The 12,855-nt window shown below is 41.2% G+C and overlaps 1 protein-coding gene across 1 annotated transcript in view; it reads left to right on the plus strand.

Annotated features, from left to right (window-relative positions):
* Positions 1–12,855, plus strand: part of CCDC6 (coiled-coil domain containing 6) — a 139,714-nt gene that overhangs the window by 93,178 nt on the left and 33,681 nt on the right. The window contains exon 3 of the mRNA XM_049790524.1: positions 3,159–3,287. Coding sequence (XP_049646481.1) covers positions 3,159–3,287 — 129 coding nt within the window. The remainder of the gene's footprint in view (positions 1–3,158; positions 3,288–12,855) is intronic.

Genomic DNA, 12,855 nt, shown 5'->3' on the forward strand with positions numbered 1-12,855 from the left:
GGCTTAAATGACTGTGTTAGATCTTTAACTTCTTTTAAAATTTGAACCAAGTGTTTGAAAGACTGGAAATTGTGTCAACTGTGTAGGTGAGGTATACTCATTTGGAGTTCCATCGAGGCCAGCCGAGATTTCTGTTGTCCACTGCATTCTGTGCTGGGCTTGCTTACAAAGATTATGAAGCAGTATGTGATTTATAGATTTTCACAACCGACACATGTTTTTCATACTTATTATTAGGTCTTTGTTCACAGTTCTGGCTCACAGCTCTTAAAAAAAGCCTTGGCATTTTTAAAGTGCTGGGAGTGTCACAGGTCTTTTGTAGGTGAATAAAGTGAACCTGGAAGATGCCTAAGATCTTAAGACAACCAATCTTCTGATTAGGGGGTTGAATTTCTAGGTTGAGCCCCTCTCCCCTTCCAAAGACTTCTAGGATAGGGGAGAAAGCTGGGAGCTGAGTTCCCTTGGTAAGGGCCCAATGTTGCACTCTATTAGGCCTATTTATCAAAGCATCCATAAAAATCCAAGAGAGGTTTTATTATTATTTTTTATTTATTTATTTAATTTTTATTATTTTTTTAGTTTTGCTCCATACCAGGTGGCACTCGGAGGTTACTTCTGGCTCTGTGCTCAGAAATTACTCCTGGCAGGGTCAGAGGACCATCTGGGATGCTGAGGGTCAAACCCGTGTCCTCCTTGGGTCAGCCGCATGCAAGGCAAACACCCTACCACTGTGCTACCACTCCGGCCCCAAAATCCAAAAGAGGTTTTAAAGTACTTCTGAGCTGGTAATTATGTGGAGATTTGGGGAGATGTACTTCTCAATTCAACATTGCTCTTTGTATTGCTTCTCTCTGGGATTTCCTGTAATAAATCATGGTCTTGGTTATGATCTAGTGAGTTCTATGCTATTTGTCTTGAGTGCCACATATGCTGCTCCAACAAATTCATTAAATCTTAGGGGTTGGCTCAAGAAATTGATTTAGACAACCAGTGGGTCAGAAACATGGACTCCAGCAACCTGGGTATATGCCTGCTTGCAGAGTGGATGGTGGTCCTAGGATGCCAAGTTCCCTATCGGTAGATTCTTATGTTATCTCTAGGCAGGGCCTGTCCATGCTGAAAGAAGAAATTGCTTGTGGATTTCTGGAAGATTCCACAAAGCACCACTTGGCTGCTGGATTTAGGAAAACTACCCCCAAGTAGCATACTCCAGGCAAGCATGCTTGTCTTGTTGTTTAATCATTTGTTTGTACATTTGATTTTTCCATATACCAAGGGCACAGTAAGCATCCCTTGAACTTGAAGTTGACCCCGCTCTGACTTGCTCAGATCTATAGCAGAGCACAAGTTTTGGGGCTCAGGGTAGACTGAGCCTTGTGCTGTTTCTTTTCAGCTGAAGCATTTGTTTAGAGAAAATTACCTTGGGGAGATAGGACTACACACTGAAAGATCAGTATTGAGGTAGGGGAGCATGTTTGAGTTTTTAGACCTGGAAATAAAAAGTTTGCCTTTGATAATTTTTACTTAATCTCCCCATGGTTCTGAAAGTATCCGCTTCTGTCATATCATTCCCTCCAACTCCTATTTTCAGTCAATAAAGAATATTAGGAATAGGGGCTGGAGTGATAGCACAGTGGTAGGGCGTTTCCTTGCATGTGACTGAACCAGGATGGATGGTGGTTCGAATCTAGGCATCCCATATGGTCCTTCAAGCCTGCCAGGAGTGATATTTGAGTGCAGAGCCAGGTGAGCACCACTAGGTGCGGCCCAACCCTTCCTCTCAAAAAAAGAATATTAGGAATAATGCAAAATTATAGATGAACCTTTTTGTTCAGAGGGTTAAGACACATACACCAAAACAAAACAAAACAAAACAAAAAAACCAAAAAAACAAAACAAGAGAATTTTCTGAACAACAAGAACTATGTTTTGGATAGTATTTGAATCAATGCACACTGTGAATGAATCACAACAAGGTGATATAGGATATAATTACGGAAAATTATTGTGCTTATTTTTGCTAAAGTTTGCTTGCTCATATACTGAAAATAGTATTAAGGGTTGGAGCTGGTGCAGTTGGAGAGATGACTACACTGAAAACTATCATAACAATGTGAATGAATGGGGGAAGTGGAAAGCCTATCTCGAGTACAGGTGTGGGGGGGGTGGGGAGGAGGGAGATCTGGGAAATTGGTGGTGGGAATCTTGCACTGCTGAAGGGGGGTGTTCTTTACATGACTGTAATCATACAACTGTAATCATGTTTGTAATCACGGTGTTTAAATAAAGATAATTATAAAAGAAAGAGTTGGAGCTGGAGAGATAATATAGCAGATAGGGTGCTTTCCTTATGCATGGCCAACCTGGGTTTGATCCACAGCACCCCATATGGTCCCTTGAACCCCAACAGCACACTCTGGTGTGGCTCAAAAATCCAAATAATAATAGTTTACTAAGTTAATTTTGTCATTATTTACCTCATCCTTTTCTGCATACATTATGTAAATCTGAGTAATTAAACTTGGTTATTAAAGCTGATGGAATTTTTTGTTGCCGTTATTTTTCATACCGTAAAGACACACTTTTTTCCCTCTAGAAGATGGGGGAAATGTCTGTGCATCTTAGGGAGCAAATACCGCCTGGAGCTGAGCCTGAGTATTTAAATTTTTTTTTTTTAATTTTCTGATGTTTTTTTGTTTGTTTTTGTTTTTGTGGTTTTTGGGTCACACCCGGCAGTGGTCAGGTGTTACTCTTGGCTCTCTGCTCAGAAATGGCTCCTGGCAGGCTCAGGGGACCATATAGGATGCCGGGATTCGAACCACCGACCATCAGCATGCAAGGCAAACGCCTTACCTCCATGCTATCTCTCTGGCCCCAGATTCAGTTTTTAATTGTGGTTGAAGCTCATGGGTTAAATTTTACCCCGAATTTTGGTATTTGCTAAGGATGACCAGGTGCCTTTGCCTGCACACTCTAATGTTTGGTTGAAGAACCAAAGTTTGAAGTCAGAATAACCAGTTAGGGATGAAAAGTTCACTGGTGTATGTTTGGATGTACGAGTAGAAATAGGCTGTATCATACTTACATGCTTACTTGTTTTGCATGACATTCAGTTTGAGAATCTTGACTTTCTCCATCTGTGTTTTCCATTTTTCCAGCTGCAGCATGAGAAAGCTGAACTCGAACAGCATCTGGAGCAGGAGCAGGAATTCCAGGTCAACAAACTGATGAAGAAAATTAAAAAATTGGAGAATGATACCATTTCTAAGCAGCTCACGTTAGAACAGGTAAGAATGGGCAACTTTCTCTATGCGTTTTTTTCCCCTAAGCTTTGTTTACAAGCTGGAGGATGACTTGAGGCATATACTAGTTTCTACTTTTTCTCCTCCAGTGGTGATGAAGATATTCTGCTTTGTACTTGCTCTCTCTCTCTCCCTCTCCCTCTCATCCCCCCCCCCCATACACCCCTACCTTTTGAAAACACCACACACACACACACACACACACACACACCTGCATTTAATCAAGTTTTAGAAGCTACCTTGTGCTACACTAATTTATAGCCAGGAATGGAATTAGTAACCCCTTTATAGTTTGTGGGAAAGTTGAGCCCGTGGCTGTGGAATTAAACATTTCCTTTCAAATGTTTTTAGAGTAAGCAGTTCAGCAGTTCTCAAATTCTTGGATTAGCAAACTTTTTTTTTCCTCTTTTTTGTGGAGTGGTGGTACAGGGTACACATTGCCTTGCTCAAGGGTTACTCCAGGTTCTACATTCATGGGGGACTATATGGGATGCTGAGGATCAAACCCAGGAATGCCATGTGCAAGACAAACACCCTATATTATACTATGCTATGGCCCCTTCTTATTGGAGTCCTGCTTTCTCCTTTCTAGAATGGGGGGAGACTTGGGGTCATACACTTGTCTATCTTGGTTCAGCCACTTTTTTTTGTTTTGTTTTGATTTGGGACCACACCCAACAGTGCTTAAGGGTTAATCCTGGCTCTATGCGCAGAAATTGCTCCTGGCAGGTTCGGGGGACCGTATGAGATGCCAAGGATTGAACCTGGGCACATCCCAGGTTGGCCTCATGCAAGGCAAACGCCCTACTGCTGTGCTATCTCTCCGGCTCCATCCACTTACAATTGTCTGACCATGAATTGAAATTTCTTCACTTTTCAGGACCTGAGTGTTCTCTCTCTCTCTCTCTCTCTCTCTCTCTCTCTCTCTCTCTCTCTCTCTCTCTCTCTCTCTCTCTCTCTCTCTCTCTCTCCTCTCTCTCTTTCTCTCTCTCTCTTTCTCTCTCTCTCTCCCTCTCCCTCTGTCCCTCTCCCTCCCTCCCTTTCTCCCTTTCTCCCTCCTCTGTGTCTCCCTTTCTCTGTCTCTCTCAAGTTTTAAAAGGTACTTGTGGTTTCCCCAGTCCTTGTTTTAGGCCTGCAGGTTGTTCCTTATGCTCTTTTGACACACAAAGGCAGTCCATCCAAGTTTTCATGCCACACAAAAGCTCCTAGTATGCCACACAAAAACTCTCTTGGCCTACAGACTTCCTAATTTGTAGTTTCTATTAGAGATATGATGCTTCTGTGAAAGGCTGGAGAAGGCCATGATATTCGCCCTATATGTGGCCCACCCTGGTTCGATCCCTGCCACCAGGAGTGATTCCTGGATTTCTGAGTGCAGAGCCAGGAGTAATCCTTGAGCATCTCTGGGTGTGGCCCCAAAACAAAACAAAACAAAAAAAAGATCCTTCTGGTGAGACTTATAAAAACACAGATGCAGAAGCAATGAGATGGGTGCTGCTACCTGGTTTCCTAGGAAATTTAGTAATATCAATGAAGGTCTCTCAGCTCTTTGTGATTTGCATGCTGGTTGGCATTTTGATATTGATAAATTTTTTCCTATAGAGCCTTCTGTTTTTTCCCCAACATTGGTATCTTTGCATATTTTTGTTCATACTAGTTGAATGGTTATTAAATCACTCTTTGTAGTTTCCTAATTGTACCTGAGAAGCAGTGATGGGAAGGTGAGATTTGAGAGGAAGTTGTGCTTTATTTTAAGCTACTTTTAACAGATTTTTGTTTATTTTGCATCTCATATCAAAGGGAGCAATGCTCCTTGTGTTTTGGGTTTTTAGAACTATGAATAATGCCCCCCCCCCCCAAATTATGTCTCAATCCCTTCCAGATTCCATTTCTAAAAAATAGATTCAAATACATTCTTATACATTCAAAGTAATCTATTCTCACCAATCATTTATCTTTGGAGTTTAGACACAATATCTAGATTTCAAAAGAAAATCTCTCCCCACGCCACAGGTTTATTTTGGGGGGTGGGGAAAGTTTCTTCTGGGACTGGAGCAATAGTACCACAAGTAGGGTACTTGCCTTGCACATTGCCCACCCACGTTTGATCCTGGCATTCCATAGAATCCCCTGAGCATGCCAGGAGTGATTCCTGAATGCAGAGCCAGAAGTAAACCGCCCCCCCCCAAAGTTCCTTCGTTTCTCCCCTCTTTTTCCCTAGGCTCCCCTCCCCTCAGTTCCAGGAATGACAATGCCTTAAAGTCTGTTCAAGTCAAGGTTTTGAAGATTCCTGTTTCAGGCCTGATACATCAGTGATAGATTATTGTCACAGTAAATATTTTTCTGAAACTTTACTTGGTCCTGGGCCTTGAGATGATTGATGGCTGTCAAAAAGGTCAACCATTTCTTCTATTTGTTCAAAGTCCCTTTGAGACTTTGGGGTTGAGGCAGTGACACCTCCGGTCCTGTTGTGGCCACTAGGGGGTGTTAGTGGACTGGTCCTCCAGTCCCTGGGGCAGGAGGTTGGATGGGTGCATTATTTTAAGTCCCTGGAACTTTAGTGACTGTCACCTGAGTGTTAAAAGTCAACACACAGGCTATTTCTAACTACGTTGGTAAAGAAATAGATTTCCACAATGGAATACATTCATGCATTGTGAAGGAAATAAATCTCCAAATCAAAACATCAAGTCCCCAAGGACATCCTAAAACCTTCCCTTCTTCGTTTTTGATATTTACAGGAAAATAAAATGTTGAGGACTTTACCCTTTTATCTTGTTCACAAATAGTTCATATTTAGGTGAGATGTTAGTTTTTTTTCCCCCTCCAGTAGAAATCTCTTCTGTTCCCATTAATGTTATCAGACCCTTACTTATGATACCCTTGACATTATCATTTTATGTTTTGTTCAGTATGTCCTGAACCATAGTACATAATATATCCTGCTGTACAGGTTATTATCTGAAGTTCAAAGGGTTGTATTAAACAGTGTGTCCAAATGATTTTTATGGAGTGCAAGCCTTTGCCCTTCTATCCAAAATTACTTGACTTTTAAACCACAAAGTACTTAGAGGCATTTTTTCCTGTGTCTTATGCCATACCAAAGTTTTATTGGAAGAATTGATGTGTTTTTGCACAGATGAGCTGGAGATTGGTTATTTGTATTTTGGAAGGCAATACAGTTCAGTGCTTGACCACTGGACTTGAAATCTCATATTCTCTAATATCCCATTTCACTTAAAAAATTAGTTGTACTGAAATACCTACATGCCATACAAATGGCTAATTAAAAATGACAATTCCCTGGCCAATGAGGCCACAGAGAACCCGCATTTCTCCCAGAGTCTCAGCAAGTTTTTCTCATCCCACTGTCTGAAGAGTCCACAAGGTACCAACAAAGTTTCTGCCCCCGTGGTTTTTTCAGCACAAGGACTCACCCCAGAGCTTGGCAGGACAGGGAGGAAAGGCTGATTGTTGCTGAAGCATGAGGGAAACAGACCAGCAGGAGTGATGGAAGCTGTGGGCAAGGACACTGTGGAATGTTCTGGAAAGTCAGCACCCTGATGGCTCTGCTAGCCTTACAAATGTGTATAAACTCAAGATCTACTTTGTCACAAAGACAACATGACAGTTATTTCATTCTCACACAAAAGCCTCAGAGATGATATATGTACACGGTCATATTTCTTCTGAACAAAAAATCATCATTAACCAATCTGGCCTAGATTTCCAGGCCTTCTGCATATGTATTTGTGATCTTCAGTGGCCAGTTGGATACTTTCAGATAATGCCACTGACCAGCTCGAGACAACAATATACACAGCACTCATCACAAACAGTGTTTGCACACAGGATCCGTATCTGAGTGTCTCTGAGTGACTTACAAAGAAAGGTTCAATGAAGACACACTGTCATCTCATTCCATAAAGCATCCTATGTATCACCAAGATTTCTTTAGTCAAACAGGTGAGGGGACCTTCCTTTCCCCTTCTATTAAATCCTTATTCCTGGTCACACGGGAAGAAGTTTCCCGAACCTTTGGTTTGGATTCAGGATACAAGCAATATTAATATTTATCATTTTTCAATAAGTGAAAAGTTCTTTCTTCTTACTTCACAGACCTGAATGAAAAACAAAGATATTAGGGTTCTCTGTTCAGTGACAAACTGGCATTTTAAGGCAAGCAGGATATGATCGATGAAGTTGGTCTGACCCACTCAGAATTCCTCTTGTTGCTATACAATGTGTGTGTTGATGAACTACAGAGCTAACTGAGGACCGAGCAGTACACTAGTATTTGACTGGGAGTCAGTCTCTCTCCCTTAGCAAAGCTACCTTCAAGAGAATGGCCCTCTTTGGCGGGGAGGGGAAGGGGCCCCTGAAAAAAAAAATTACAATCCACAAGGCCTTAGTGGGCACAGAGATCATGGTTACACAGACTGTGTAACCATAATCACAACCACTTTAGAACAATTTTATCAGCTCACAGATAAATCCTGTTCCTTTTCCCAGCTCTCATTCCTTACACAGACAGTGGACGACTTTATCTCTGCATGTTTTTCCATTCTGGACACTTCATAAAAGTGGAATGTTCTCATGACTCAATTTTTTTTGTTCTGGCATCATTTTTTTAATCCATGCTTTAGCATGTATCAGTACTCCATTTCTTCTCCTAATCAGCTAACATGACAATTATATATATATATATATATATATATATATATATATATATATATATATAAACATAAACCTCTATCATGATTACAAGCATGTTTTAGTTGGATTTCAGTCATAAATAACGTTATTATATAGGGGTAACACGTTGTCCTTATTCATCATCTGATGGATATTTGGGTTTATGTTTTCCTGGCGATTCTAAATAATGCTGAAATAATGTGAACACTCAAACATGAATTTAAATTTCAATTCTATACATAGAAGCAGAATTTATGGGTCGCATAGTAATTTTACTATCCTTTTGGAAGGACAGTCAGACTTTCCCAAAGTGATGACACCATATTGACTATATTCATCCAGGGCATAGGAAGTGGTGTCTTGTGGTTTTGTTTCCCTGATGATTATTGAAGTTGAACGTCTTTTCTTTCTCCCCTTCCCTTTTGTATTATTGTGATGGCCCAGGATCACACACGCACTTGGTTCCATTGGTGGGCCTCCTTGTATCTTCCTGTATCAGTGCCATGGATTGAAGTCATGGCCTCATATCAAAGGGGGCATTGAGCCTCTCTGTCTCTGCATGTCTGTATGTCTCTTTGTCTCTTCCTTCCCTTCTACGTTAAATCCTTCCTTTTTGTTTTGTTTTGGGGCCACACCTTTCTCGTGCTCAGGGGTTACTCCTGGCTTTGTACTCAAAAATTGTTCTCGGAAGACTTGAAAGGCTATATGGGATGCTGGGGAACGTGGGTCCATTCTGAGTCAGTCAGCCAAATGCAAGGCAAACCCTCTACAGCTGTGCTATTGCTCCAGCCCCTAAACCCTTCCTTTTTTGTTTTGTAGAGAAATCTCTAGGCAATCTCTATTCTGAGTCTTCTAAAGAAGGGGTGGGAGTGGGGTTGGTTCCACCCCACCCCTGTGATTCTTGGCAAATGGGCCAGTGGCTCAGTGGCAGAACCAAAGGATGTGAAAATGCCCAGGTCCTAAAATGTCAAGGATTATCTGCATTACCCTAGAGGTAATTCTGGGTTGAACTGAGGTCAGCCTCATGCAGAGAATGCACCTTAATCCCTCCACTATCTTTTTACTGGAAAAGACTTTAATATTGAATTGTAAGAGGCCTCTGTGTATCATTTGCAAATATTTCCTCCTGTTTTGTGACTATCTCACTGTCTTGATAACATCCTCGAAGGCTTTAGGAGTTGTTCATTGAGTACCAGCATTTGAATTGAGCACCTAGCATCTGCATCTCCTATCTACTACATTTTTGGTTTCACTTTGTTTTTGTTTTAGCAGTGCTCAAGGGCTACTCTTTGCAGGCTTAGGGAATCATACGAGATGCCTGGAGATCAAACCCTGGTTTGTTCCAGGTCATCCCCATGCAAGATAAACACCCTACTTCTCGTGCTATCACTCCTGCCCCTCCTATCTATAACTTGAATTGTCCTTTCAGCTGCAGACTTATCTATACTACTTGTGCTTTTGATGGGTATATTTTAGAGTCCATTGCCAAATAAGTCACAAAGATTTGCCACTGTTTCTTTTCCTAAAAGGTTTTAAATTTTGTTGTTTTGTTGCTGTTGTTGTTGTTGTTGTGTTTTGTTTCTTACTATCTGCTTCTGATGTTTAAGTCATTGCAGAATTTAAGTTTATTCTAATATATGGTGTGAGAGAGGGTTTTCAATTCTTTTTTATTCTTTCACATGTGACTGGCCAGCTGTCTTATTTGAGAACTTTGCTTTTCTTATCTGTAAACTAACTATAACTGCACACACGCTTCAGGTAAGAAGTGACTCGCACAATGCCATTGCTTCAACACTCAGCATGAGAAGACAGCTGCTATTCATTGGAAAGTAATCTATATTCTGAACCTAGCAGGTTAGACCTGTAACAAGGATATTAGAAAGCCTATTGGCAGGAATTCGTGTCGCTTCTACCGTATTTATTTTGAAGGTGTGCAGATTGGATTGTAAAGGCTTTTAAAGGGTACTTGTTTATAAAACTAAATTTACCTGGGTTTTGACACTTGGTCTTGGATTTCTATCAAAGTAGACCCCAGTAGCTCATATGCCAGTGGTCACAGGTCCTTTTTAAGAAAGTTTTTTTAACTAAAAATCCTGCCTTAGGCAAAGTCTCTGGGCTATAGACATGATTCTTTCAGTATTTTGCCACTTGTTTGTTTATAGAATCTTAGAGCTCTTACGGAGAAAACTAACCCGTGTCTTCACTTCCTTCTGGAAGCATGATGGGGACATCCAGAGAGAGGGCTCAGATCTCTCCTGTCCAGAACTCACTGCAGAGGAGGGCTTGGGTTAAGCTGATGTTAGGCATGGCCTGTCTTATGCCTGTTTCCACTTCTTAGAAATGAAGAGACTTGGGGCCGGAGTGATAGCACAGTGATAGGGCATTTGCCTTGCATATGGCTGACCCAGGACAGACCTGGGTTTGAACCCCGGTATCCCATATGGTCCCCCAAGCCAGGAGCGATTTCTGAGTACATAGCCAGGAGTAACCCATGAGCCTCGCCAGGTGATGCCCCAAATCAATCAATAAATAAATACATAAATAGATAAATAAATAAACAGACTCACCAGAGAGCTATACTTCCCTCTGGTCAAAGACCATGAATGTCTAGTTCATTAATTTTTATTGCCTTTCCTATCTTAGCATTCCGGATGCTTAATTCCAAAAGATAATTTATAAGCAAATGTACAAAAGCGTGTTCAAGAATAATATAAAATTGTTAAGTCTTGCAGCACTGATAGTCTTAAGCTCATCAAAATGGATTAGTCTGATTAGCATGATTCTAGTGTACTCAGGAGTTCACTCACTCCCCCCCCCCCCCTTTTTTTTTAACAAACTCTGGTAGCCACTGCTTTAATCCCTTATTGGAAGATGCTCATTGATACACAAGGTCACTTGTCCTTGTCTGGTCTTCTCTTTTCTTTAGACTATGGTAAGAACTTCTAGAATATTTCCTTAGTGTCAGACCATCTTGAATTGAGTGATTTCTGCCCACCAGGAAGGAATTTCTCACTCTGGAGGATAATAAGCACTCCGGGACACAGATTAGCTTATTATTTGTTAAAAGCTAAATTCAAGTAAGCAGTTGAGAGGGTTCTCTGTGGATTTGGCTTGGAAAGAAGATGGAGAAGAAGATGACAACAGCCCTAAAGTGAAGGTGAATTGGATACTTATCGATTATTAGGTGGCCCTCTGGAAATATTATGGAATAAATTAGTGGCGCTTGTGGTATACTTCAGCCAACACTTAACATGATTAATGGGGCCACCTTTCACTCCTCTCCTAGTTGACCTGGTTGAATTTCCCCCAGTTATTTCTGGAATTTGGAGTGTTTTATCTGAATAGCCCTTTCTTCCAAAGCACAGAAATCCATAGATATAGTTGGCTTTGGGGTTGGAATGATACTTTTGTTCACTATCATTCCCGACCGTATCTTAGCTGATGGACTTCAAGGGGGAATCTTCTCTGGCTTTAGAGCTTTATTCTTCAGAATAAACTGTGGTCTCAGATTAAGCATTTAACCTCTTTGTGAAACAGACTTGCCTAATTATAGATTTGTGGGGAGGATTTCTCTCCTATTCCTGTCTCTCCTCATGGTCCAGTCCTGGTGCAGAATTTTTCTGCTGTGGATGGCACAGGAATACATTTACATGGAATCCCAAATACGTGTTTTTGTAACTGCAGTTTCCCTAAAATTTTAGAAGTCCAGGGGAAAAAAGCAAAATGCATTTGAGAATCAAGGATTTGACTATTCAAGGAGCACAAATTAAAACAACAAACCCAATTTGTGTTAATGAAGAGGGACAATTCTGATTTTCTTGTTTGTTTTGGTACTGGGGCTTAAGCCCAAGGTTCCACATCATGAAAAGCTGCATGTCACCACTGAGCATTATGCCCAGTTCAAACATCAAGGGTTTTCATAGAGGAAGAAAGAAGGATAACAGGGGTGTGGTGATGGTCAGTGAAGGGACTGGACTACAAGGCAGAATGGTCGGGTGTATGGATCACAGCGGAAGAATAGATGGAAAGTAACCTTTCAAAGAGCATATTAGGCTTGCTCTTTCTCATTTCTTGGATAGTTAGTGGTTTGGCCCAGTCCAAGTTGAAAGGGCATGGAAGCTTTTTGTTTTGTTTTTCCCTGATGGTTTTTCTCTGGCCCCATTTTCAAATGAATTCCGATTATGTCATGCCAACTTTCCACAATCATACGTATGCTTGGGAAACGTTTCATAAAACTGTGCTTATGTACTTTGCACTGACTTAATCCTGTTTCAGTTTTAGCAAAACCTGTCACTGGACTCATTCTACTCATGAGTTTGAAAAATATTCTGTGATGTGCCCATTTTCCTGACCCCTCACCTATGTGGACCTGTTTGATCAGTATGGATAGACTGCTTTGCCCCCACCTCCCCTATCCTTGATCATTCTTACTAATTCCCTTTCTTTTTGCCCTGAAGGGATGTGAGTATTAAGTAGCTGCATGGGATCAATCTCTATTATTTGCTAGACCAGCAGCAAGGAACAGTTGTCCTGGGGAGATCGGGGCTAGAGGCCACTACAACCTCAAAGACTTGTATCCATGAAGTGTTCCCCAAATTTGCAGTTACTGCTTTTTTTTGTTTGTTTGTTTTTTTGTTTTTTGGGTTACACCCATCAGTGCTCAAGGGTTACTCCTGGCTCTATGCTCAGAAATCACTCCTGGCAGGCTCAGGGGACCATATGTGATGCTGGGATTTGAACTACCAACCTTCTGTATACAAGGCAAACGCCTTACCTCCATTCTATCTCTCTAACCCCTGTAGTAACTGCTCTTAATTCTGAAAATTTTCATCCCATTTCTGTGGTTCTTTGCCCTACT

The sequence above is a fragment of the Suncus etruscus genome, chromosome 17, assembly GCF_024139225.1.
Source record: "Suncus etruscus isolate mSunEtr1 chromosome 17, mSunEtr1.pri.cur, whole genome shotgun sequence".
Taxonomy (NCBI): Eukaryota; Metazoa; Chordata; class Mammalia; order Eulipotyphla; family Soricidae; genus Suncus; species Suncus etruscus.